Source organism: Dysidea avara, chromosome 13 (genome assembly GCF_963678975.1).
Source record: "Dysidea avara chromosome 13, odDysAvar1.4, whole genome shotgun sequence".
Lineage (NCBI taxonomy): Eukaryota > Metazoa > Porifera > Demospongiae > Dictyoceratida > Dysideidae > Dysidea > Dysidea avara.
This window is the reverse complement of record NC_089284.1, coordinates 2,509,917-2,536,492: the sequence shown is the minus strand read 5'-3', so window position 1 is coordinate 2,536,492 and position 26,576 is coordinate 2,509,917. Positions and strand designations below refer to the sequence as shown.

At 38.8% G+C, this 26,576-nt stretch overlaps 4 protein-coding genes across 10 annotated transcripts; 3 read left to right on the top strand and 1 right to left on the bottom strand.

Moving 5' to 3' along the window:
* The first annotated feature begins 17 nt into the window (after positions 1-17).
* LOC136243557 (neuroglobin-like) lies at positions 18-1,529 on the top strand. Of its 3 annotated transcripts, none has more exons than XM_066035072.1 (4): positions 18-192; positions 238-356; positions 957-1,173; positions 1,231-1,529. In XM_066035072.1, the coding sequence occupies exons 2-4, from the start codon at positions 253-255 to the stop codon at positions 1,372-1,374; spliced, it is 465 nt and encodes a 154-aa protein (XP_065891144.1). In that variant the 5' UTR covers positions 18-192; positions 238-252; the 3' UTR covers positions 1,375-1,529. The 3 variants fall into 3 exon arrangements, with proteins under 3 accessions (XP_065891144.1, XP_065891145.1, XP_065891143.1); XM_066035073.1 differs by having other exon boundaries at positions 19-158; XM_066035071.1 differs by having other exon boundaries at positions 20-188.
* Positions 1,400-3,176, bottom strand: LOC136243558 (intraflagellar transport protein 20 homolog). The gene is made up of 4 exons (XM_066035074.1): positions 2,848-3,176; positions 2,635-2,720; positions 1,788-1,891; positions 1,400-1,592 (listed from the first exon to the last, which is right to left on the bottom strand). The coding sequence occupies exons 1-4, from the start codon at positions 2,960-2,962 to the stop codon at positions 1,511-1,513; spliced, it is 387 nt and encodes a 128-aa protein (XP_065891146.1). The 5' UTR covers positions 2,963-3,176; the 3' UTR covers positions 1,400-1,510.
* Positions 3,177-12,719: 9,543 nt separating this feature from the next.
* LOC136243177 (probable ATP-dependent DNA helicase HFM1) lies at positions 12,720-21,949 on the top strand. 5 transcript variants are annotated; one of them, XM_066034700.1, is made up of 38 exons: positions 12,720-12,882; positions 12,927-13,075; positions 13,923-14,003; positions 14,052-14,108; positions 14,162-14,232; positions 14,279-14,402; positions 14,453-14,604; positions 14,720-14,800; positions 14,847-15,020; positions 15,071-15,117; positions 15,169-15,316; positions 15,946-16,034; positions 16,082-16,125; positions 16,171-16,272; positions 16,392-16,417; positions 16,468-16,587; positions 16,637-16,684; positions 16,738-16,784; positions 16,836-17,023; positions 17,065-17,142; positions 17,187-17,278; positions 17,322-17,428; positions 17,478-17,525; positions 17,574-17,637; positions 17,840-17,873; positions 17,922-18,003; positions 18,058-18,104; positions 18,160-18,245; positions 18,289-18,321; positions 18,368-18,418; positions 18,471-18,622; positions 19,863-19,966; positions 20,012-20,073; positions 20,467-20,545; positions 20,592-20,629; positions 20,680-20,793; positions 20,842-21,416; positions 21,760-21,948. In XM_066034700.1, the coding sequence occupies exons 1-38, from the start codon at positions 12,782-12,784 to the stop codon at positions 21,809-21,811; spliced, it is 3,747 nt and encodes a 1,248-aa protein (XP_065890772.1). In that variant the 5' UTR covers positions 12,720-12,781; the 3' UTR covers positions 21,812-21,948. The 5 variants fall into 5 exon arrangements, with proteins under 5 accessions (XP_065890772.1, XP_065890771.1, XP_065890770.1 ...); XM_066034699.1 differs by having other exon boundaries at positions 16,821-17,023; XM_066034698.1 differs by having other exon boundaries at positions 15,071-15,316; positions 21,760-21,949.
* Positions 21,950-22,950: 1,001 nt separating this feature from the next.
* LOC136243179 (uncharacterized) lies at positions 22,951-26,531 on the top strand. The gene is made up of 5 exons (XM_066034702.1): positions 22,951-23,147; positions 24,847-24,981; positions 25,057-25,153; positions 25,198-25,327; positions 26,039-26,531. The coding sequence occupies exons 1-5, from the start codon at positions 22,986-22,988 to the stop codon at positions 26,472-26,474; spliced, it is 960 nt and encodes a 319-aa protein (XP_065890774.1). The 5' UTR covers positions 22,951-22,985; the 3' UTR covers positions 26,475-26,531.
* Positions 26,532-26,576: the final 45 nt, after the last annotated feature.

Here is a 26,576-nt window from a genome sequence, read left to right as displayed (position 1 = left end):
TTAACACGTTTGTGCTTCCTTTTTGCGGCTGTATAAAACCCGGATGTGCGCCGAGCTCTCCTCCAGTCGACGATTTGGACGTTGCAGCAGCGACCTTTTTACCTGAGACTCATTCTCCTTTGCAAGGAAGATTAAGCGGAGCCACGCGGTTACTCAACGTGTGTAATCAATTTCTGTGTACACTAAGCGTGGGTGATATAACCATATGATTTTTACTTATAATAAAATCTATTGCAGGGCAAATAGTGAACAATGGGACACCCTCTCAGCGACCAACAACGTGCGGAAATCAAGGAGAGCTGGAGTTCGGTGCAGAAGTTTGGGCTACAAGAAGCAGGAATAGTCATGTTTAAAAGGTTGTGCATTTTATCTGCCTGTTTATCTTGTTATGATGTACCAGGTGTACTCATGTATGTTTGTGTATGTACATGTGTTTCTGTGTGCTGAAAACACAGTCCTTTCTTGTCGAAAAGCTGTTGCTTTTGCCGTTATCTTGTCAACACAGGGGAATCGACACTTTCCTACTTTAATCAATGTGTCAGGTGGCCTTGTTGCGGCTGCTATTGACACTTTGGCTACGTACTTTGTCCCACTCAACACCGACCTGTTGTCACTTGTGTTGCGTACATGTGTTCTGTCGCAACTTAGCTTTGATGTTCACACCTGAATTTTAACACAACGTGTACCTACCTTTAACACACTACCTACCTACGCCCTTCACAGATGTACCAGCTATGCTTAGCGATTCTTACAGATCCACCAATAGTAGATTGTCAATTTTTTTAGCTCAATTGTAGGAATTACACATGGGATCAGTACAGGAAAGTATTTTTGGCTAACTAGTGTGGTTTCAGCTTATATACTTATGTAAATTGGGCAGGATATGGTATTTAAAGTGAGAAAGTCAAACTGCATTTTTGTGTGTAGAGTTGGATGCTTTATGGTGTTACTTTCAGGTTGTTTGAGGTGTCACCAGAATTGCAGAATTTGTTCCCTTTTGCTGGTGACGAGCTAACTGATGATCATGCAGGGATGAAGGCTCATTCACTGACTGTAATGACGTCGATTGATGCATGCATCAAAATCTTGGATGATGTTCCCCAGCTAAAGGAAGAGCTAATCTCTCTGGGGGCTGTGCACCATATCCATGGAGTCACCTCACAACACTTTGCTGTAAGCCTTTTTCAGCATTGGAGAATACATTCTTACATTGAACATTTTATCTTTTAGCCTGTTGGAAATTCCCTCATTGAGACTCTGCAGGCAGCTCTGCAAGATAAGTTTACACCTGAGGTCAAAGCAGCCTGGGTTGCTCTTTATGGAGTAGTTCAAAGCTTGATGGAACAAGGAATGGAAGATGGAATCACCGCTTGAATGGTCCCTCAAAAGCACCCATAGACTGTAGTTATTTTTAACCCCTATTTATCAGTTCGAACATTTTATTTCATTGTGCATATACATATATATTTACATTGTGAAGTTGTGTATGTGTAACTTATTATATAAGAGTTTACTTTTGAACTGCAAAATTTTCAATAAATTCGTTCTGTGATGACTCCACTTGTAACAGAGATTCATACTGCAGCCGAAGCCTGTGGTGGGAAAGAAAATAGCACATGGCCACACAGATTATGTAAACAGGATGCAGAGGGGTGAAGGGACGCATTACCACTAGACTGTTCCTCACAGCAGGTACCCACAATAGTTGGGAAGCTTTAGTAAATGTCGTTAATGGACATATCACATCCTGTTAAACACAGCCGCAAAAGCGGTTGTTTATCTCTTACCTCTCTAACTGTATCCGTTTCTCAGCTATAAGAGTCTGCAGTTGGTGCTTCTGTGATTCTCTTTCCTTTGCTATTGACTTGAGAGTGTTTCTGGCACCGATGGCCTATGAACAACAGAACATATTATGTGACAAATAGCATTGTATCATCCCTAAGGAAGTGGTGTCATGGGAGCAACACTATTAGGACTTCCCTAGGGAGGTACCAGACACAACACAATTCATATATACCAACCATCAGCCAGTACTTTGGCATGTATTACACTATACAGGTACAACTATCTTGTAATGTTATTTGTTGTGATAGCACATGCAGAGGCAATACAGTAGAAATCTTGACACTTGTCCATTTCTATTGCATTAGGATATACATTTCAACTCCTGAAACCAGAGGAGGCAGGTCACACATCATCATGATCTCAAAGAAAAGTTCAATCCCAACACCTCAATATCAACAAAGTATTCTAAAGTGCAAATTGTTATTGATTCCCAGAGCCCTTCTTTCAGCCACCCCAACACTTTGTGTGGTGGCTCTTCCTAGCTAAGAAACGAACGCTAAACTACACATCACATACTCTTGTAAAGGCGACAAAATGACTTCATACTGACAATGCCAACTTCAATCGTCATGCTAAGTTGCACATTACAAAAAGTACATCATTGGGTTAATTATCATGACCACAAATAAACCATACTATTATAGAGACTTTGGCATGGTCCCCACTATAGAAACTCCAAACTAATTTTGGTACGCTGATCGGTACTTCTTTTTCTAGTGTGACATTAAGGAAGGAGGGAGGGGAGTTAATGTACAGTTTGTACCCTAATAAAAACTCAATGTTTCATACCATCATTTTCTCTTGTTCAACCTGCTTAGCCAGTCTATCTACAATGTCAATGAATCCTCCCACGACTGTCTGGAATTCTCCAATTTCTAAAAAAAAAAAAGTTAATGTTTGGGTGTGCATTAAGTAGAATACACTGTATGTATGTGTATGCATGTATATCTAAGCATAGATCGATGATTTAAGACCAGTATTAACTTTTGCGCGCAAACTTACTGTCTACGAACTGCTTGCATTCATCCTTCAGCTCTTCGGTTTGCGTTAAGACTTCCGGCTGCAGTACACGGATCTTCGACAGTTCGTCGAAATATATTCCTTCCATTGCCGACATTTCTGTAGCCTCTGACACGTCCGTTACTTCTTTCGAATAATATTTCTCAGATTGCAAAGTTAGGCTTGCTGATGTATTTTAGCGTTACTATGGATACAGGGACTTTCCCTCCACATGAGATGTTGAATGTATACGTGGATTCCAGGGGCTCGCAGGGGTTATAATATACAATCCATAGTATAACCAGCAGCCTTGTGATTCACATGGCTAGTCAAAACAGTGCCCACCGTTGCTGATACAATCATTTAAAGCTATGCCTATAGCCAACATCTTAGTGTGCACATATCTTTTCCAGGCTTTAGTATTAGTTATGATGGTGATACAAACATTTCAATGTTGACGTTTTCTACAGAGCATACACTCAGATGAACTGAACTGTTTGAATATTTATAGCGGCTACTAACGAAGTTACTTATAGACTCTTCTCTATTAGCTATGCGGGACTCTTCAGTGATATTCGTAGGGTGTGTCGGCTACTTGCCATGGGATCAGTGGTAGCTTTCGCTGTTAGCTGATATTCCGAGGAGTGATAGCTTGGGTACATATTTTTTTGTAGTTTAGGAACTCAGTCGGTACTGTGAAAACTGTGTCATAGCTACCAGCCACTGGCACCGGCACTATAGTACGTTCACGTTGAGCTGAATCCTCAAAAACATTTAACAACTCATGGATGCAATTACACATGATCTTGAAATTTGGCTCATTTGTAGTACTGCTTGATCCGCTAAAAATATTTTGAAATCTTTTTGTTCAAATGTTTGACATAATATTTATGGCCAATCAAAATTTTCACAATACATTTCCTATGGGGAAGCCATATAAATACAGTGTCCATTACAGCCCTTTCCCGAACTTGCAACGGAGCCAAACCGTACATGTCTGTTGTTGACACCTTTGCTGTTACCAATAATCATCTGGTTGGCTGAAATGTTAACTCTGTTGAGAAAAATCCACTTTTAATTTTTAGCTGTTTTTCAGGATTCAGCTCAGCGTGAACATACTATAGTCGGACACACAAAAAAAAGGCTACACAATCATGTGAATATATAATTACACCCACATGCCAATGTTATGATAAGGCATACCTATAGTGTTACAAGTCCAATTTTGGAAGCTCTGGCAGAAATTGTCATTTTTGACAAAACCAGAAGTTCTTGTTCCACCTTTGGCAACTTCCACGCTGGCAATTCTTTTTGGCTAACCATAGTTTTCAAGTAGGCCAAAAGTTCCAAAACTGCATGGAAACTGGTCAGAGTTTCCAAATTTGGAAGCTTGAATAGCCACAAGATGCTGTTCAAAAGCTACCAATTCTGGCCACAATAAGTGCATGTAGTTATATAAAGAATAATGAACCATAGATCCTTACAGGATCTATGAGTGAACTAATCAATTGTGGGATCTAGTTTACCAACAATGGAAATTTCTGAAGTTGGCCAGAATTTATAGCTACTCACAATTGCAAATTTGGTATCGAAAAGTTTCACTTTTTGGCAACTTTCAACTGACACTTTAATTTTAGCTAATCTGATAGCTAGTTTCCAAAATTGACTTTGTTTTTTGGGCCAAAATTGACTTTGTTTTTTGGGCCAAAATTGGCAACTTTAGCTACCAAAGTTAACTTTAAAAGATGCTATGACTCAAGAGGTAGCTACCAAATGTGGCAATAAGTCTACTCCTTGTCTATAAAGGACAATTAACTATAATTGATTATGGGATATAAATATAGTCCAAAAAATTAATGATGTTTTATATCCTAGTATTGCCAAATATGGCAGAATAATTTGCCCAACACAAAATTACCAAAAATAATGTGCAATTTTGCATACCCAAGAAATTATAGTTTATGCCTGCTAGCTCTACTGACATTTGCATCTCTGTTTGAATCGTGCGGCATAGAGCATGACAGTGTAGTAGCCTCTTTGCGGTTATAATCGAAGCCTATGCTCGCACTCACACCAGGCATTATGCAATTTGATCACTATACTGCAAATGTCAGTATATAACAATAAATGTTTGCCGACCTTTCATCAGTAAGGCTGTCACTATACATAAATAACAATGGTTCATTATGGCTGTAGGCCTGTATCTATATATGCATAAAAGCAAGTGTTATAAACACAATTTTTAAAGTATTGCAAGTATCAAGTTACAGCTAACAGCAGGGCCGCCCAGAGAAATTAAGGGGCCCAGGGCAAAGAGTTAAAGTGGGGCCCTTGACCCAAGTTGTAAGGTGAAGACCAAAAAAAAAAAAAAAAAAAAAAAGGTCACAACCTGCTGGCAATGACAATAACTACCCATCACCAACCATATCTCCTTATCTATAAGCTTGCTACACTGCTCCTCTGAAGAATACTGTGACTGCTCTATTAGAGTATTTAGATCTGACTGCTCTATTAGAGTATATCGATCTTTTAAACAGGTATTCAGGGGGCCCTTCATGGGGCCTCCTGGGGCCCCTTTCAGGCTGGGGCCCGGGGCAAAATGCCCCAGTTGCCCCCCCCCCCCCCCCTGTGGGCGGCCCTGGCTAACAGTGTAATATAGTTACATCATTAATCACCACCTGCAACACAACCTTAAAGACACTTTCTTACCCGCAGCTAGGTTGCAGTGATATAGAGGAGGCTTTTCGGGCAATCAGTTTCACGGTATCATAAAATATAGTGATGGCAGAAATGAGTGAATTTTTATGCAGCTATGGGTGAATAGACCATTTAGCTTATCTTATTTGAAGTGTTTTATGATCACTCTTAAGACACTTTTGGGTTTGATTCTCAGTGGCGTAGCTACCATTGAGGCAACCGAGGCAGCTGCCTCGGTAAAAAAAACAAAAAAACTCAACTGAACAGGCTGAGCAGGCCTGAGTTTTGGCACCCCGAATTTTCTACTCAAACATTACTAGACCACTCCAAATAAATTCTCTGTTTCCCGTCCACCGCCCGCATCTGGTTACTGCCAACTCTAAATATTCCATTATTCCGTATTCTTCCATTATTTTCCGGTTATTCTTGCATACTGATAGGCTCATTAAAAGCTATCTTGAAACAGTGTCAGCAGTGCTATCAAGTCAACACAAACTTCATGTTTGAGTTATTTTTGCAACTTACAAAGAAGGAACAAGCTTAAGCATGCTTTTATGCAGCCTTTTTGGCTGTGCCAGGCAAATAATGGCTGGAAAAGCTAGCTAATCTTTATAATATAATGAAATAATGGAAATGGACCGCCCGCCCGCGTGCAAATATGCCTGAGTCCAGGACGGGAAACAGAGAATTTATTTGGAGTGGCCTAATGCAAGAGTAATCAATGTAGATCTCACTTTTTTTGGCAGAAATCTTCATGTTTGGGATGTGCGTTGTGCTTTTGGAAAATAATGAATAATGAATAATAACCGCCCGCCCGCATCCAATTTTCAAAAATCTGAGCGAGAAACTGGTAATCAAGTTTCATTGGCCTTACTGTACCACACACAATAGTATCTATGGCTGTAGTACTAAGCAGGGCCAGACCCTTGGTAACACATCCGGCATTGGATGGATCACTTTTCAGCTACTTGAGTTTGTAAAAAAGATCGAGATACTCTAATAGAGCAGTCAGCGTAATACACTCTAATAGAACATTCAGTACAGATTATAGCCACTGTTCTCATTGCACTGCTTGGTCTAAATCATTTACATTTATGTTAATCAATTGATCATGCATATCGTGTATTAGCAGTTACAATAAAAAATAACCTCCTCATACCATTTCAAAGCATATAACTTATTTTCAAAAATTTCCTTAAGGGAGCATGCCCCTAGACTCACTAGCTTGACATCATTAGCACATGCAGTTGAACATCACATCAAAGAGATAATCTCTGACTTAAAACATCACAGCAGATCAATACTGAAAAAGTAGTGTGCATGACTATGACTACCAATGCAGTCCACGATGGCCTGTTCACTCAAAATCTGCTGTGACATCCAATGATCGCAAGTCTAATATTGTAGTGTTTGGTATTGAAGAATGTCCTCAGAATACTCTAAGGAGTGCTCGTATAGTTAGAGATACTAAAGAAGTATCAAAGATATTTGGTAGCATTGATGTTCACGTCGAACCAAACCAAATCCTGGACTGCTTTAGACTGGGAAAATTTAAGTCCCAACAAACCAGGCCCAGACCGATCCTTGTGAAGTTACACCGTGCAATCGATGCAGCTACCATTCTTGCCAACCGAAGCTCACTGGCATCTCCAATATTTATCAAGCCTGACTTGTCACCTACTGAGCGAGCTATCGAGTCCATCTTACTAAAAGAAAGGTGGTCTCTAATCCAGAATGGTCACTCTAGAAAATCAATCAAGCTTAACAGTCAACGCAGCTGCATTTATCTCAACAACCAACTGTATGGGAAAGTTATCAACTCCCAATTCCAACGTTCTACACAGACAATTCCAACTCCACAAAACACAACTTCCCATCCTCAACAGATGGACCAGTCTCCACTAATCAATCTTAGTTCACCAAATCTAGTTACCTCTGATCCCTCCCAGTCAACCACCACCACCCAGGTCAGTAGTGACAAGTGACTAGATCATGTCTGTCTAATCAACATACGTAGTATAGTAAATAAGTTAAAAATTTTCCAGGACTATGTTTATTCAAGATCCCCTGATGTTATAGGAATAACTGAGACCTGGCTGTCTAGCAAAATTTATGATAATGAAATTCTACCCTCAAACTATTCACTGATTCGCAAAGATCGTGGCTCTCGTGGTGGTGGAGTCATGCTAGCTGTCCATAATTCCAAATCATACAAAGTTTTACCTTCTCCTCCTTGTTTAGAAGTGCTTTCAGTTAGTATTGGATCAAGCTCTTCAATTATCTACTGCTTAGTATATATTCCCCCAAACTCCTCTGAAGAGTACTTAATAGAATTTTTTAATTATCTACAGTCACTCAACAGTGCTACTGATAACTTACTACTTCTTGGTGATTTCAATTTTGGCGATGTTAATTGGGACTCCTTGTGTGGCCTTTCTCCTGCCTCAGCCAAGTTCTGTGATATTATTTTTAATTTGAATCTTTCTCAGCTAATCTGTGAACCAACTCATATTGCTGGAAACATGCTTGATCTTATTTTAACAAACATTCCCGATCACATATTCAATGTAAATATTCATTCTGTACCACCTCTGTCTATTCCCTCAGATCATTACATAGTAACTTTTGATGTGCAAACTCTCAATCATTATGTACATAACCAAGCAACAACATCATTTGACTTTACTAAAGGTGATTACAACGGTCTCTGCTACTTTTTAAGCAATTCGGACTTCTCTCCTTGCCTTGAGTCTGACAATATTGAACAAGTGTGGTGCTACATTAGTGAACTTATCAAGGATGGGATAAAACAGTTTGTACCTACTGTTAGAGTCAATCGCTACAATCAGCCTAAATGGTTCAACTCTTCTATTAGACACAATATTAATCGTGTTCGAACTCTTAGACGTAAATATAATAAGCATCCCTCTGAACAGAATAAAATCAAACTTGAAAATAACGAAACACAACTCCAAGCTGAAATAAGTAATGCTAAGGCTGACTACGAATCTACTTTGATCTCTAACTTTTCCTACAGCAACTCTAAAATCTATAAGTACATTCGAAGTTTAACAAATTCCAATTGTATTCCATGTTCTGTTTATTATGACTCCATCTCTGCCAACTCTGACTCAGCTAAAGCCTCCCTTTTCAACAAATATTTTCATTCAGTATTCACCCAAGCAGCAAGCCATCCTGCACCCCCTGATGACATTGATCATCATACTATGTTATCTGAGCTCAATATATCTGATAGTGAAGTACTTAACGTTCTTCTTAATTTAGATACCACCAAAGCCATGGGACCTGATGGAATACCACCAATTGTTTTACAAAGGTGTGCCACAGCCCTTCATCAACCTCTCTGCTATTTATTTAATTTAACGCTTCAGTTTTCATACTTGCCTAGAGACTGGAAAGTCCATAAGATTGTTCCAATTTTTAAATCAGGTGATCCCACCTCAGTGAAAAATTACCGTCCAATTTCTCTACTCAGTAATACATCTAAAGTTCTAGAACGTATCATCTACAACAAAATGGTTGATCACATTTCGGCCTACATCAACCCTGCTCAGTTTGGATTTATGCGCAATCGGTCTACTACTCAACAGCTACTTCTATTTCTACACAATGCATTTTCTTCTCGTGACCAATTTGATGCCATCTACTTAGATATCAGTAAGGCTTTTGATTCGGTTTCCCATTCTTATCTATTGTCCAAACTTCATAACTTTAACATTTCAGGTAGCTTGTGGCTTTGGCTTCAAGCCTACCTTAGCACCAGATCCCAGTTTGTTTCTATTAATAACTGTTACTCTGATCTTTTATCTGTTGAATCTGGGGTACCCCAGGGCAGTATTCTCGGTCCACTTCTCTTTATCATGTTTATGAATGATCTACCTAATTCTATTACTGACAGTGAGGCTTTACTCTTTGCAGATGACACCAAATGTTTCAGGCACATTAAGACACCTCCTGGCGAACAACTGTTACAACGTGACATTGACAACCTCTTTAGCTGGAGTACATCCTCTAATTTAGATTTTAACTCATCTAAAAGCTGCCATTTATCTTTTAACCGGAAGTATCCTACATCATATACTATTAGTGGTAACATAATCATTACTAAACAATCACATAAAGATCTCGGAGTTACATTAAGTGATAATCTTGAATGGAAAACTCATCATGACATTATTTTAAGTAAAGCTTATAAGACATTGGGTCTTGTACGAAGAACCTTCAGTTCATCTATACCACCACTGACTAAAGTTAAGCTATACGTATCTCTAATCAGGTCTCAGCTCATGTACTGCTCCCCTATCTGGCGTCCATATTTAGTGAAAGACATCAGTAACCTAGAACATCTTCAGAGACGAGCCACAAAGTATATTTTGAACGATTACATTTCCGACTATAAAACTAGACTTCTCAAACTAGAGCTTCTCCCATTAATGTACACCTTTGAACTTTCAGACATCATGTTTTTCATCAAATCTATCAAAAATCCAACCAGTAGTTTCAACATTCACCATTTCATTTCCTTCTCTACCAGTGCCAGATCAGGAGGCTTCAAATTACATCACAATCCCTCCACCACTAACAAGCAACGACACTTTTACTTTGTAAGGATCTGTCGCTTATGGAATGCGCTTCCATTAATTGACGTTAATCTGTCTATTGATACTATCAGGAACAGAGTCAAGTCCCACTTCTGGAATCATTTCATTCATAACTTTGACCCCCTCAACCCTCATACACTGCACTACCACTGTCCCTGTAGTCGGTGTGTTACTGATCATTTCTCAATTAACTACACACTGTCTTAGACAATTTATCATGTGTTCTTTTATTATTATTTTATAATTACTACTTTTGGCTGTAGGAACAAGCCTACAGACCTTTAGTACACCATGTGTATTGTCAATTCTTGTATCTGTGTGTGTACCTAAGCTTATGATTGTATGTGTGTACTATAAAGCATTAATAAATAAATAAATATCTCTGGAGTAGTCTGATTCAGTTTTTGTGTTGAGTGTAATTACACTAGTCTAAAAATTGAAGCATGCATGATATGCATATACTGTAGCATTAACTAAGCTGGAACATTAATTATGACATGTAGAAAATGCTCAGAGTCTTCTGAAACAATTTCTTCCATCCAAACAGAGAGTCAACCTGCAAATGCTGTACCACCCAATCTTGAAAGTGAGTGTGAATCAGTTGAGTCAGAAGCTGACCCTCTCAATTATTTCAATGAATAGACTTTGCCTCGGTAAAAAAATTTTCCTGGCTACGCCACTGATTCTACCTATAACCAATGCTGCCAAGGTGCCATGAAGGGATTGTATAAAGCTGGTTTCTGGTCAACATTTTTTGTGAAAGGTGCAAACTTCCATGATCCCTATAATAGCTATACAGTCCTAATATATCATGTAGTTATACTTTCAACAAAATTATGTATAACACTTACCACAATGGCAATTGAAAGCAGTTCAGTGAAAAGTTGCAATTTCTAGTCGTCATTTTTGACAATTACATATTCAGTAATTTGCCAACTAAAAATTGCCATTTTTGGCAAACTAAATTCCACCTGAATTGATTAGTTCATCATTCTTTATATAAAAAAAGGAATACATGCACTTACGGCCAAAATTGGTAGCTTTTGAACACCATCCGGCTTGTAGTTGTTCAAAGCACACCAGAAGTTGCCAGTTTTCAGTAAGCAGTTTGGCCTGCTCAAAAATTGTCAAAGATGGAAATTATGAGTTGAAAAGTTGCGCCAAACTGAAGTGGCAGCTTTTTGCTGCTCAGAAAGTGAGAGCAGTTCAAAAGTTGCTGTCTAACTTGCCGGACAACTTTTATTATTAAATGCTATCCCACTAGGGACCCGTGAAGAGGGTAAAGCCTGTGAATTCTGGCTGCCAATTTTGGCAATTTTTGAGGTCTAAAGCCATAGTTGCAAGGTTTGTAACATAGCTACAAAAGGTTAACCATATAAATTATTTTGAAGTAAGCAACTATGTATTGATACTGCAGGGGCGGATCCAGGGGGAGGCTTTGGGGGCTGAAGCCCCCCCTTTCATATTTAGGCTTTACTTGATCAATATGCTGAGTATTATAATGAAATTTTGTCTTAGCATAATTATATGATCACTAATAATACAAATACTCATAAAACCACCTTATAACATCTTTCCAAGGTATTATCAGTGGATTTATGCTAAAGTTTATGCAACAAGGACCCGGATCAGCATTGGAGGTGTACAAGATCGAGATACTCTAATAGAGCAGTCAGCTAACTACTCTAATAGAACATTCACTGGAAACATGTAGTTGGTTCTGTTATGGAATTTTTCCAAATCTGCCTACACTTATACATACAATGAAGTGCATTGGTCTGTTTAAAGGGCTTCATTCATGCATCTATACTTGTGTAGTTAATATGTATGGCAATACTTAATTCAGGTACACAATTTCCATAGAAAATGCTCTCAGATTCAATCTTGTATTGTTCAAATTTCAAAATTTTCCACTTTCAACATTCTTATTCTAACATGCACCTATTCAGTGTTGTGCAATTGTACATCATGTACTTGGTTGTCTGTACCTACCCAAACTTTTCCATTAGCAAAATGCTTCAGAGAGCCATACCTATAATCTAAAGGCAGTATATAAAATATCTACAGGTATGAATTTTATGTGGAAATGTCTCTAAATTGCAGTATTTTAGCATCTACTTTTCAAAATTTTCCTGAGGGGGCATGCCCCCAGACCCCCCTAGTTCCAGCATGCTTCGCTTGCTGGGAAGTGTGCTTTGTACACCTCTACCCAAGAGATTAGTACCTTGAATTAGCCCCCCCCCCTTTTATAAATCCTAGATCCGCCCCTGTACTGGTCTTGAATCTTTTAGGACTGCTCTATTCGATCCCTATGCTGTATCCGGGCTATGATTTAATGTGGAGGGGCTAAAACAGTTTCGAAGACAGTACCTGCTACACTAGCGCCCGCCCCCTCTTAATAGAAAGGCGGGCGCTGATGGACTACCGTAATTACACGCAAAATATCCCTCCAGACCTCGCTCCACACCATGCTCGGCACGTATCTAGTCGTAGACCTTATCTAAGCAGCTCAAGTAATAAATATCTCTTCCGAGCACGCGCTTACATGGACTGCAATTTAGGCGCGCTCTGGTTGCCATAGACACCAGTTGCAGGGATTTCCTCTTCACTCTCAGCTGATGGAGACGTCTGCACTTGTTCCTCCAGCCCCAGACCCAAATGATTTGTTTGACGACATCTTTTACAACTTTTCTCCCGTCAGCAGTAATCTTTCTGCAAGGTTAGTTTGTTTCTCTTCTAGTTGACCTTTATTTCATGTACCAGGGGACCGTTATTTGATACTACGAAGACAAAAGCAAACAGCTACGTCGTAGGAAACTATTTTGACGGAAGTTTAGTGAACTCGGAGAGTGCTGGAGAAGACGATGTTCTGGAAGAATCAGTCAGGTCACCAAGTTTCATCACACATGATGGTACAGTATTATAGTAGGTGTTGTTAGTAATTGTATAAAATAAATTCAGAGATATAAATTGAGTTAGTATTGTGGGGTTGTAGAATGGACTCTCTTACTAGCAGCTAGTCTGGCCAGCTAGCTTTTTGGTTGTCTTTCTCCCCAATCATATAACAAAGAAAAGTACGGGCTGACCAGCTGGCAAGACTACTGCTATTCCCTGTCATTGGGAGGTTATCTGGTCCTGCAAAACTACATATTGGGCACATCAGACGTTTTGGAATCCTGTCATTGTTGTTTTCTGTTTGCTTATCTGCCTGGTACTAAGTTTATCCACTCAACCACTTCTACAGCTAGATAAATATCACCAAGAGTGAACTCTTGATATCGCCACTAAAGGAAGGAATCTCACTAACAAAGCTCAAGCATGTTACTACCGTGAAACCAACAGTGACATTACTAGAACAAACACTTGTAGTAGCTCGTAGATTTCCAAGACACAGAATATACTCGCTATGCAGATTCTAGTATCGTTGTATGATATATCGTGTTTCTCACTAACAAAGCTCAAGCATGTTACTACCGTGAAACCAACAGTGACATTACTAGAACAAACACTTGTAGTAGCTCGTAGATTTCCAAGACACAGAATATACTCGCTATGCAGATTCTAGTATTGTTGTATGATATATCGTGTTTGCATCAAAGCAACAGCCAAACAAATGATGCTGCATACTTTGCTAGGTCACCATATACTCTATTAGAGTATTTACTATAATTGTACTGATGACTCACCACCTGCTTCACTAGTGTTTTGAGCATTATGTAAAATGTATGTTATGATGGTGTTAGATAATCTAATTGGTAGGTCAATATGATACTGCTGAATATGAATCTTATTATGCTGACTCACCTAAATTACAAAGCTACCAACAAGGTTACCATCAAGGTACATCACTGCAACTATCACTACTACTTGTGATATGATTTATAATAGACCATGATCAGTTTAGCAGTGATGGTGTAAGCCGACTGAGGTCTGTCAAAGAAATACGTATCCTTTAGTTAATTAGAGTACATGTTGATTACTTAATTGATTGTGTTTAGCTGAAGAGTACCGTAGAGTGTTTAGTGGATATTCTAGTTTCAATGTAGTCCAGTCACAAGCCTTTGATCATGTATGAAGACTGTTCTAAAATATCATTTAAGTATACTTCTCATTAGGTACTACACAGTGATAAACACATAGTAACTTCTGCACCTACTGGTTCGGGAAAAACTGCCATCTTTGAAATGGCTATAATAAGATTGTTAACACAATCCAAGAGTTCTTTCAAGATCGTATATGGTATTGAATATTGTTATGTTGTGTTAGTTGACGTTTGTATTTATTTGTAGTTGCTCCTATCAAAGCATTGTGTACTGAGCGATACACTGATTGGAATGGCAAGTTTGGTCCATTAGGATTGACCTGCTGTGAACTGACAGGGGACACTGAAATGGATGACTACTTTGAATTACAACGTGCCCATATTATCACCACAACTCCAGTATGGGGGGAATGTGTCTGTGTGCATGCGTCTGTCTTTGTATGTGTGTATGCGTGTACATATGTGTGTGTGCGTGTGTGCATACATGCACAAAAGGTCAACTCTATATGTATAGGAGAAATGGGACAGTATGACCAGAAGATGGAGAGATAATCAGTCACTGGTACAACAAGTCAGATTGTTCTTCATAGATGAGGTGCGCCATACATGATGTATATACTACCTTTACAACATAATCAAAGGTACATCAGTTGAATGATGAGTGTAGAGGCCCAACAGTGGAGGCTATTGTTAGTCGTATGAAGACAGTACGGGTATCACTACAACAGAGAGAGGGAGTTACAGGTCAGAAGCAAATCACGTCGATCCCTCTACGTTTTATAGCAGTGTCTGCTACCATCCCAAATATCAAAGATGTAAGATACAATGGTGACTATATTGTACTTGTTTATTTACTGACAATTAGATTGCTGCTTGGTTGGGTACTGAACAGGATCCTGCTGTCTCTATCAGGTATATATTGTGTGTACGTTTGGTGATGCTGCTGTATTTATTACTACATAGCATAGACGATAGCAATCGACCTGTTAAGCTACACAAGGTTGTACTGGGTTATCCAGAATCTGCTAGCAGCTTCAAATTTGATATGAGCCTAAACTATCGCCTTGCTGGTGTGATACAGAGTTTTAGTGATAACAAACCTACACTTGTGGTATGTGTTATACCCTGTGGTTGTACTGGACTGGTGGACTGGACTACTGGACTCAGGTTTTTTGTTTGTTTCTTTCTTTCTTGTTGTTGTTGTTTTTTTTCTTTTCTTTTTTAGCACATACATATTTGAGCAACTGGTTTTAAAAGTAAAATACACAGGTGAACCTGTCTACTTGGTACTGCCTGTTCATCTTAGGATTATGTGCAATTTGCATAATAACTCTCTCTTGGCATAGACTCCATTGTATGACTACCATTCATCTCACCATGAAGTACAAACCATGCATACAGTACATGTGTATGTGGTGTTGTAGTAACCATGCATCCTAAATATAAGTTACAGTCATCGAGTCAGCTAAACTAAGTATAGTGAGAACTGTCTTGCTATTCCATAGCTGATGTACAGCTGCAGCTGGCAATGCTGACGGTCACACCTTTCTTTTGTGTGTGGGTATAAGTTTCTTTATGGGTGGGGGAGTGGTCTAACTACACGAGACTACAACCAGTTGGCCAATTATTTGGTAAAAAAAGAAAAATATCTGAGTCCAATAATTCAGTCCACTAGTCCAGTCCAGTGATTATATATACAACCATTTGACAATACTGTATGTTGTGGTATGCTCTACTTAGTTCTGTTCCACTCGTAAAGCAACTCAGCAAGCAGCAACAACACTGGTCAAAGATGCTAGGTTTGTGATGGGTCCACAACACAGACAAAGGTACATGTTAGCCGTTCGATAGACCATTGACATGTTATATTGTATAGGTTACAATTAGCAGCTAACTCTATCCGTGAAAATAAGTTACGAGGTTAGAATATGAGTGTTGCTTCATTTGTGTATGGTTGGTGTACAGAGGTGGTCATGTGTGGTGTGGGCTACCATCATGCTGGCCTGGACACTGCAGACAGGAAGATGTTGGAGACAATGTTCCTTAGTGCAGAATTGCCTGTTCTCTGTAAGCAAAGAAGCTTTTGTAATGTTGCACAGCAAACAATCGAATATTGTGAAACCCCAGTGTGTTTCCAATAATTTTTTTTTTTGTTGTGTGAAATGTTGAGTATTCTATATTTACAGTTTGCACAAGTACTCTGGCCATGGGAGTAAGCAAACCAAAATTCATGGTGCATGGTTTAGTTGGTGCCATTTCAAGGTCAATTTTCCTGCCCATCTTGTGGTCATCAAGTCCACACAACAGTACGTCGGTGGAATGTTCACAGAGTACTCAGAGACACAGGTCCTGCAGATGATAGGCAGAGCTGGGAGACCACAAGTATACAATATGAATCTTTACCTCATGTTGTATGTATGTCTCTCAACAGTTTGATACAACTGCCACTGTTGTTATCATGACCAGGAATGCTACCAAAGTAAGAAGGTGATCTGAGTGACACATCAATTGTGACTAGCTATATTTGTACAGTCAAAATATGAAGTACTGTTGACTGGAGCTCAGGTCATTGAAAGCAAGTGGGTAGTAGTAAAGATATGCCATCAACTGAGTAGTAATACATTTTCTAGCCTTCATAAGAATCTTATTGAACATCTTAATGCTGAGATAGTTCTACATACAATCACGAGTGTCCCTATTGCCCTTGAGTGGATCAAGTCAACCTTCCTCTACATCAGGATCAAACAAAACCCTTCTCATTATGGTAAAGATATACCAGCAGAGCTCAGCAAGCAGCAGCTAGAAGACAAGCTACAAGGTAACACAGTGGTCATGTTCAATAGTACATTATATCTATAGAAATGTGTCTACGAGATCTCACCCTGCTCTCCAGTGACATGCTAATCACTATGACAGAAGATCAGTTAGCACCCACAGGTTATATTAATAGTACATGTATGTTACACACTTGTATTATGCAGATATTGGTAGCATGATGGCCAGATATTGTGTTGCTTACCAATCAATGAGAAGATTCCTGCAACTAGGAGGAGACAAGACACTTGGACATCTTGTGAGGAAGAATCACTACACATAATAGTTAATAGTGTGTGCAGGTTACTGAACTGTCTTGTTGTGAGGAGTTTAAGGATATCTACTTGAGAGTAAATGAGAAGAAGACACTGAATGGGTTGAACAAAAACAAAACCAAGCAGACCGTATTGTTAGTAACACCACAGACTATATATAACCAATCATATGTTGTTGGTCAGATATCCAATGGATGGGAAGATCAAATCTACTGATATGAAGGTTAACTGGTAAGCACACAATGGAGGACACAATACATATTGATGCTATACTAATAGTCTGATACAAGCTGCATTGGGTTGTCTGCCACTACATGACTTTGCCCTCAATCAAGATACACAGGTTAGATGTGTGTAAAGAGCTGCACTACTTCTAGAATTGGTATCAGGCCAATACTAATGTTTAGTAATATGCAAAAGTAGAACGATCTCTGTTAGTACCTGCCTGTATATACTGGGCACCCAATACCAGAATTATTTCTCAAATATATTCACATACCAGCAACTGCATTGTACTGTCATCTAGCATTGTTTTACATGTTTAGAAGATATTCCGATTTGCAGCAAGACTGTCGAGATGTGAGTGTGACCCTGTCTGTGTCTTGTGTATATCATTGTATGTTATAGGTATGATGGAACTACAATGGAGGAATGGCAAATACCAGACCTTATTGGGAGCTGTACTCCTCTACAAGAGCATTCAGTGCAAGTGAGTGTGACTAAACAAATATTCTTATCCAACTTCTTATTCTATCCTGTGTAGACTTTGGGAGAACTCCAAACATGTTGCAAAACAGTTGGATAAAATAGGTAGACACTGAGATGCAGTATACACACACTACATCTGTACATGGACACTGTATAGGTCCAACATTGTCTAATGCTCTGGTCAATGCTGGAATGATCAGTTTTGAGAAGATAGCCTCCACCAACCCGCGAGAACTAGAGCTGGTAAGCTAAAAACGTTTTATATTGATGTTTATTTCTGTTTCAGATTGTCAATAGACATCCACCATTTGGTAACCAAGTAAGTCTTACACATTTTATAATATTTTAATGTATATTGACAACAGTTACAAGATGCTGCAGCAGCTGTACCACACTATGTTGTGTCCATACAACAAGTAATTACATAATATTGATAATCATTACTGTCAAAGTGGTGGTTGTCTGTAGTGTCCTGGACTAAGCCGTCACAGGGCAGAACTTCAGGTCACCATTACATGTAGTAACAGTGGTGCAATGGCAACAGGAAATTCCCCAAGGAGGTGGTGTGTTCTGATAGTGGGAGACAGCAGTAACAATGTTGTGTACAAACATCGCGTGAGGTAAATTGACACCTTTAATTAGGTGTGTGTTCTGTTAGAGTGATTGAATGTAGCATTTATCAAAGTCAGTTACTATCTGAATACTTTTGTTGAAAAACACGGGTATGAGTATGTAAGTGATTTCATGGCCTCTGTGCATTCTATTAGAGTAACTGTACTGAGCATTAGTGAATAAACTAGATTTTATTTAATGATGTTCAAATAACCTCTAAGCATGTAATTTCTGTTGTAGTTTTTGTATTTGTATTGCAACCTGTATACTATTTGAAACCAGAACAATGGTGTAGCTCTGACCAAGACTTAAGAGGGTTATCATTAACTTTTGCTCTGACATACGCCACTCTATGGAACATCTTGCAAGTCATCATGGTTTACTAGCAAGATCTAGTCCTCAATTATAGTGGATCCTTGCTTATCCAAGCACCAGAGTTCAGACAAGAATTTGTTCAGTTATACAGAGCTCCTTTCAACTACTCTAATAGAACATACATTCATCAATGACAACAAAATACTCTAATTGAACAGTCATTTTACATTCGAGGTGTGTTTTGAGAATCTGCTGTATTTATTCTTGCTGCACAATTTCATAGCTACACTGATGCCTTTCTTCTCCTGTAACATGCAAGTATTAGTACTTAGCAACCAGCTAGGAAAAATGCACTTATATAATTTTTTCATTCCACCATTCTAGTAGTCCATTCCACTATTTTTGCAATCCCAACATTTCAGTCCAAGCCATCTTCTAGAGGTACATCATGTTGTCCTCCTTAGGGCTGGGCGGTGTCTTGGTATTATAGTAATACCACACTATTTCAATGAAACAATGCCTGTATTGTCTAGATTTCAGTAAAACAGTGATCTTACAATATCATGGTTTTTATTTTCAGTGTTTGTAACCTCTTTTGAGGCCAGAAGATTATTATATTGTACTACAAACAAACACATGATGCTACTGAAGACAAGTGCCTAGAACTTGTAAATCCAAAATTATCGCAAAATTCTAAATACCCTAATAGAACAGTCAACCACTCTAATATAACAATCACCTATAATTATAACTACAATAAATGGTAACATCACAATGTTTTACTGCACAATACCCTGGGCACTAAAATTCCAATACCGCCCATCCCTAGTCCTACTAAACCTAATTATTAGCATTTTCTACTAAAGTGTTTGGATGATGTGTTACACTATAGACATGTAGAGATACAGTTACAACACACTGTCCCTCTTGTAGTAGTGAGTCATTCAGTGAAGGATTGCTCATGAGGAAGATGGAAGTGTTCCACAGTGCTAGATCATCAGCTGAACTGAAGTTCCATTGGATCAGTTTAGACTATGGTGTGTATCACATGAGATTATAGTGTATAATATGTAACCACATAGTGGGTGTGGATGTTAAGAATGTGTTCACTCCTTCCTATGAGAATGACAACATTTCTAATAAGGTAATGGTGGTAACATGAGTGCACATAGGTGGCGGAAAGGAGGGGGGGGGGGGGCTAGGGGGCTTAGCCCCCCCTCAGAATGATATCACACCAAAATTATCTTTCTTGGAGTGGGGCTGAAAACCGTGATAAAGATCAAGATACTCTAATAGAGCAGTCACTCTAATAAAGTAGTCAGTGTGTAGCGAGCTATGTAAGGATTTTTATGTAGTTTATCAGCTAGAAATGGTAGCTGGTGAGGTGGAAAGCTATTGTTAGTTGGTTGTGACTTTTTTTTGGGTCTCACCTTACCAAACTATAGAAATAAGTCTGGGTCAGCCCAGCAGAGCCCCCCCTCATATCAACTACTTCCTCCGCCGCTGTGTGTGCATACTAATTAGACAATACGTATAGGAGAACTACAGTGGAGCAGTAGAAGACTTTGTTGAAGTGAGAAGTCAAAAAGCCCGTATTGCTCATCCTAAGAGTACAGGTGGATACATTTAAAAATATTTTCCCATTCCATTATTCCTTAATAGCAACTAATCCACCAGCTAATCCATCAGCTACACCGCAGGTAAGTATTACATTGTGTACATGGTAGTGTATTGTTGGGCGTGGTTGTAGAGGAAAAGAAAACTATTCAAAGATAAAAGTGATACACAAATGGATAGTTACTTGAGTCAGTTGCACAGCAGAACTGATGCCACTCCATCAGCCACCCCAGCTAAGAGATTCAAGGTACATACACTTGTACTGTGTGTTGTGTCCATGCATTCTGTTTTATAGCTAACATCAGATACTGCAACAAGTAGTACAACTTCCCTAACTGATCGGTTCTCTTATCTTCCTCCTTCCAAAGTTAGGCTACCACCTGCCCAGCAAGCTACTCCAAAGTTTAAGCACTTATCAGCCACACCCTCTAAATTTCAGCAATCAACTTCAACTTTTCCTATGTCACTAGCAAAACCTCAACAAGCAGCTGCAGTCCCACCCACAAAGTCTAAACCCTTCACACCCCTAAACTTGAAGCCATCTTCACAGGCAACTTACTATCATGAAGTTGATAGTGAATTCTTAGACTTTGACTTGTGGTCTCCTAGTTTGCCAGAGAGCATGCTCACCCAAATGTCACCCCCCCATAACAACAGAATCACCACTGTTGCTGTCACATCACCTCAAGCATCATCCTCTCATATATTGAAGCCATTACTGCATAATGCACAAAGGACCACATCAAAGACTGTTATTAGCACATTAGAAAGATGCAATGATAGCATTCAGTCAGCCAAAGGCAGAGAATCCTTACCTCCTAAAACATTAGATTCTGGATTATGTTCATTTTTCACTGCAGGCAGTGTAAAGTGAGTATTTCCATACACAAGGAAGTTTTGACGTAAGAAAAATTTGACAAATAGGTTTAATTCATCAAATTTGAACTCGTCAAAACTTCCTTGCGTGCTACAGTGGAACCTCTCTTAACTAACTCCCAAATTAAGGACACAATAGAAAAAACCTCCATAATGACAAAAATTTTGGTCCCAACAGGTCTGGTTAATACATTTTAAGAGGAAAGCCTCTATAATTATTACGATCTGGGTCTCAAAATGTCTGTAATAGAGAGGTTCCGCTGTATAGTAAAACAAGCCCGGCTTAGTAATTGCCTATGTGTAATGAACAGTATGTATTCTACCCTACTACCCACAGCTCACAAGATGATGATGATAATTTCTCAACAGTATTCAATGGGATATTTTAAAGAACTGTTTGATTAATTAATTTTTGTGTGACTCTGAGATTTTATCATAGCAGAAGTGTGTACATAATGACCAGATCTGTAAAAGATTTTAAAAACGAACTTGTCAAATTTTTCAGTATAGATACAAAACTTGATATGTACACACAACCTAAAGCACTTATGCACTACTGAGCACCTTTAAACTACAATTTTAACATCCTCCAAAGGCAAATTTCATCCTAAAAAGGTTTTATATAAAATCTTGCAATTTAGAGATATTATATCTCATTGTTGCAAATCAACTCATTACCATATCAGTGTACCACTTCAAAAGCTATTGTTGTATTGTAAACAAGTGTCACTGCTTTATCGTCTGTCCTTGTTGAAAGTTATAGAATTATTGGACTCACCTTATGGGTATGTTTCATTATGAAGTGTGAATGTTAACATGACACAAGCTGTCACCAGATCATCTTTGCTAGCTACATGCGTACCAGTTGCATTTCATTGTCCTTTGTTTGTATTTCTGTCTCCTTGGTTTGGATTTCAGATCTTATTCCATCTCAGCATCAGTCTCTGTTGTGGCTGCAGGTAAACAAAAATAGCACCAAGATCTGGAGTGACCTTAAGATGACATGGCAGAAATGTAATGATATTCTGGACAAATTCTGTTGCTGAACTTGATTGGAAAGTGTATGTACACTGTTGGATGTGCCAGCCCTTTTATGTGAGGCCTTGACACAAAAAAAAATTGTGTATTCTCTGTTTATTGTCTAGTTGCTGTACCGGCCAGACAGGAAGCAGCTATGAGAAGTCTGACTGTTTGTCATGGTTCTACAGTGATAGCAATTCATTGATATTAACCAGGTTGTGCACATTAAAGAAACAACCCAATCATATTGGAGAGTAGTTAAGTATGTTGTAGCTACCCCAGTTTCTCTAAAGATTCTGACCGTGATGATAGGTATTTAGTATACAACAGTATAGCTAGTGACTCGCTCGTAGTGACTGCATCTGCTATTTGCTCTGCGGCCAATCTCTCCAATTAGAATATCCACTTGTGTATCTTTATGGATATCTTCAGCAGCCACTGTAGCTAGTCCCTTGCTTTGATGTTGCCATGCCAACGTATTGTGTCCGGACCAAAACAGAGATAGGAAATCCGTAATATGTCCGTATATCCAAACCAGTCGAAATGTTTTCAGGCACTAGTGAGCTGAGAAGTCTTAGAGGCACTGTTGACGTTTGCTTACGTCTCTCCGCTTGTCTTCGAGGCAAACATGTGCACACCGTTTCTGATCAGCAATTAACCTACTACTTTGACTCTTTAAGACGTTTCAAATCTCGAGCTTATGTGGTAAGATTTAGACCTCCCGGCATGCAGTGAGTCTCGCAGTGAGTATTAAATGCTAATAAAGTGGTAGTGTATCTACTGGGTTATAGGCTAACAGGCAGATTTTAGGGAAAGGGCACACCCCGCATGTAGGTAATCAGAGGTCAGCACCTGTGGCTGAGTTTCATGCACAGTACAACTAGATACGGGGAATCCCTATGCTCATTCTCAATTAATATACTTATAATCACTCTAAGCTGAAATGCCTTAGGCCACTCCAATTGGAAATTATGGGCACTGCCTGCATCCTTTTTTAAGTATGTGAAATTTCAGAAATACATCATTGATATTGGGCTACAACAAATATGCAAAATCTTACTGTTTTAGTGTCATAATTTGTGTTTTATCTGTGAAAACCTGCAGGAAATGGGCACTGTACATCACATATACTCTAATAGAGAATCGTAAATGCTCAGTGACTTTATTGTTACTGAATTCCCAGGACCTGCCCACATATTCAAAGGACCAGAACCAATTGGAGTGATCTTAATTGTTCTATTTACTAGTGAAACTATCTATAGATGGGTTTAACAAGAAGACGTGGCACTATATTACATTATTTGTATTTTGTAATTCGGATTTATGTATGGCAAAAAGATCGATGGAAAATCAATGTAGGGCAAAGGTTTTCAAAGTGTTTCTGAGCACTGCAATACTGCATCAGGTAATCACTACCCGAAATACAAACCTTGTAGTCATACTTTATCAATACTCGGGATTTGCTGAAAAAGAATAATGGAATGACTTTTCTGTATAGCTGGTTTATGAACGTGACATTTAAATTACCTTCTAAAACTTACCTCAACGTCTGAAAAGTAATTTATCTTACCATGCCTGAGTTTATTAATGGTTTTAGTCCTCAAGCCACCTGTTTTTATCGTTGCTTGATTGATAAGTTCCAGTTGACATCACATTTCTTTTGCCCTACAAAAATGCATGGTAATTTGCACATGCGGCACATTTTTATGACCACACCTCTTTGTTAAACACGTTTATATTGCCAGGCAAATTCGATTACTTGTTTCTCATCCACAAAAATTTGGATTTCCATGCAGGCGGGGAGGTCATTTTTCTTTGTTCATTATTAAAGAAAATACTCCAAATCAACCTGTCTGTTACTATGAAGGTTAGCTAATAGCCTTTTAAGAACTAGTACTTATGTTTTACCACAGTGCAAATGACATTTACTGTGCTGTAAAATGATAGCCAGCCTCCTTAGCATCAAAATAAGTATGCACATGATTGATAACAGCAATAATGAAATTAGAGGTGGTGGGGTAAAAAGGGATGAGGGTGGGGATAAGAAGCAAGTTTGCCTATTTTCAGTATTTGCTTTTTAATGCAGCTCTAATGAATGCAGACGGAGTCAGCATTAAAGACCTGAGGGAAACTTGTACCCATAGCCAGGAAAAGTATACATGCATCTTACAATTTTAGGATATTTAAAATACAAAATCCATGCAAAACAGCTAAGCTGTATAAAAAGTGTGCAGCTTTCAAAACCTTGGATGAAAAAAGTTGTGAAATCAAAGGTCGTATAGCCATGAAATGGCTGCAATGATGTATATTTTAATAATGCACTAGGCTTTTGAAGGATGCACCCTTTTTATACAGCTTGCATGGATAAACGTTTACATGTCAAATGGTATAATATTCTGATCAGTTCCAAAACATTGCGTTATGCAAGTTGAAAGGAAAGGACCAACCATCAATACTAACAGACAAGTGGCCAAACTTCAGTTGTACTGCAATATTCCAACACTGGACCAGCACACTGTGTTTCCCTACCAGAAATCAGGTAAGCATGCATGATCACGTTATAGAGGACTCATACATTGTAAGTGATTTCACCTATAATCTGTGCTTTTTGTAGCGAACCTACAGGTTGTTGCTCTTGTCAGACTCAGAAGAAGACTTTGCTTGTTTCATGCATGACTCTAAACTTCTACAAGAGGGAGCCATGATAACTGGTTAGCATTACTCCTACACTCTGTAAATGTGATACTGTACATAGCAATTGATTCTGTGACTAATGGATATCTGGATAGAGTAGCTAAGACTATGTTTCCTCAGTGGCAAGAAACTACTACATATTCATACAAAATGTATCATCTTGCAGGTGATGTAGATGATATACCCTCTAGGTATGGACATTATAATTGTTATAGTAAATATGTGTTCTAGAGTAACTGGTCTATGAGTGGTGTTTGCTCTTGCATGTTATGTAAAGCTGTTGATGAATTTTTCTACCAAGCCAATAAGCTATATTTTAGCAACCTTCCTTCTCACTGCAGCAAGCAGCAGTGTTTCATTCTTCAAGAGCTCTTCCGCATGAATAGTGCAACTTTGTTTAAACTTTGCTCTTGCTAAGCAACCTCCCTTACGCCACTTGGTTGCATAGCGGGTGTAAAGCAGTCATTCAGAGTCAAGCTGTGACTAATAATTGGTTTCCTTGACACTCTATTATAAACGTTTTCTTTATATGGTACTACTAAGACCATGCAGTATAGCATTGAGTTTACCCCCCCCCCCCCCCCCCCTCTAGCATACTCTTGGTGAAGCTGGCTTTGGTTGAGGATGAATTTCACAAAGCACAGTAACATATGCATTTTGTGAAGTTCCCCTCCTTGAATATACTTATAATACGTATATATTACGTATATACGTATCCCTACCATGCAACATTTTGTCAATGGCTACATTCCATCAAACCCTAAGGATGAGCAAATCTAGTGAGGAAAATCAATAAAATTAACACTAATTTCAATCAACATTATTTTTTGGGTTGGGAGAGGTGGTTGTACACACTGTGTATGCTTGTGAAAATGTTGAAGATTATGGATGATACCTTACAGGATAAATCCTAATGAATACTTCATTGACAAACTCTCACTAGATCACACCGACTTTATTGCTGAGCACTCTTCCATGATCAAAGAGTTCCATCCAGTCACCAAACAACAAGTTTCAAAATATTTCAAGAACATCCTCCTCACATACAAGTTATCAGCTGCAGTTTTCCTGAGATCAAATCCAATGTATCCTGTTTCCTGGGGTACCTACAGTGACTGTGGACTAGCTACCAACCTATCAACTCTGCCAGATCATCGACAAAAGGGACTTGCTCTGGCACTATCTGCCAACTTGTTTGCACAGATGCAGAGACAAGGAATTGTCCCAGTAGTTGAACGGCACAAAGATAGCCCTGTAGTTAAGAGGTTCAGTAAAGTTGAGGAATGTGTTCTTGAATCTACATGGAGAGACAGTATTACTGGTGAATGTTACTGGTAGTGTAGTATGAATTGGTCAGTTGCTGGATTTTAAAATAATTAAGATGCTCAGATATGATACTTTGGTATTTGTAAAAACTGTATATATATACCTTAGAAAGCT

Coding starts and splice junctions, on each gene's coding strand:
- LOC136243177 (XM_066034697.1), top strand. CDS start 12,782: ATGGAGACGTCTGCACTTGTTCCTCCAGCCCCAGACCCAAATGATTTG. Junction 16,273..16,391: donor TGCAGAATTGCCTGTTCTCT/GTAAGCAAAGAA, acceptor CTATATTTACAG/TTTGCACAAGTACTCTGGCC. Junction 16,588..16,636: donor GCAGAGCTGGGAGACCACAA/GTATACAATATG, acceptor GTCTCTCAACAG/TTTGATACAACTGCCACTGT.
- LOC136243557 (XM_066035072.1), top strand. CDS start 253: ATGGGACACCCTCTCAGCGACCAACAACGTGCGGAAATCAAGGAGAGC. Junction 357..956: donor GGAATAGTCATGTTTAAAAG/GTTGTGCATTTT, acceptor TGTTACTTTCAG/GTTGTTTGAGGTGTCACCAG. Junction 1,174..1,230: donor TCACCTCACAACACTTTGCT/GTAAGCCTTTTT, acceptor TTTATCTTTTAG/CCTGTTGGAAATTCCCTCAT.
- LOC136243558 (XM_066035074.1), bottom strand. CDS start 2,962: ATGTCGGCAATGGAAGGAATATATTTCGACGAACTGTCGAAGATCCGT. Junction 2,721..2,847: donor ATGCAAGCAGTTCGTAGACA/GTAAGTTTGCGC, acceptor TTTTTTTTTTAG/AAATTGGAGAATTCCAGACA. Junction 1,593..1,787: donor AAACGGATACAGTTAGAGAG/GTAAGAGATAAA, acceptor TTCCCACCACAG/GCTTCGGCTGCAGTATGAAT.
- LOC136243179 (XM_066034702.1), top strand. CDS start 22,986: ATGTTTTCAGGCACTAGTGAGCTGAGAAGTCTTAGAGGCACTGTTGAC. Junction 23,148..24,846: donor TCAAATCTCGAGCTTATGTG/GTAAGATTTAGA, acceptor TATTCTGATCAG/TTCCAAAACATTGCGTTATG. Junction 25,154..25,197: donor AGAGGGAGCCATGATAACTG/GTTAGCATTACT, acceptor TACTGTACATAG/CAATTGATTCTGTGACTAAT.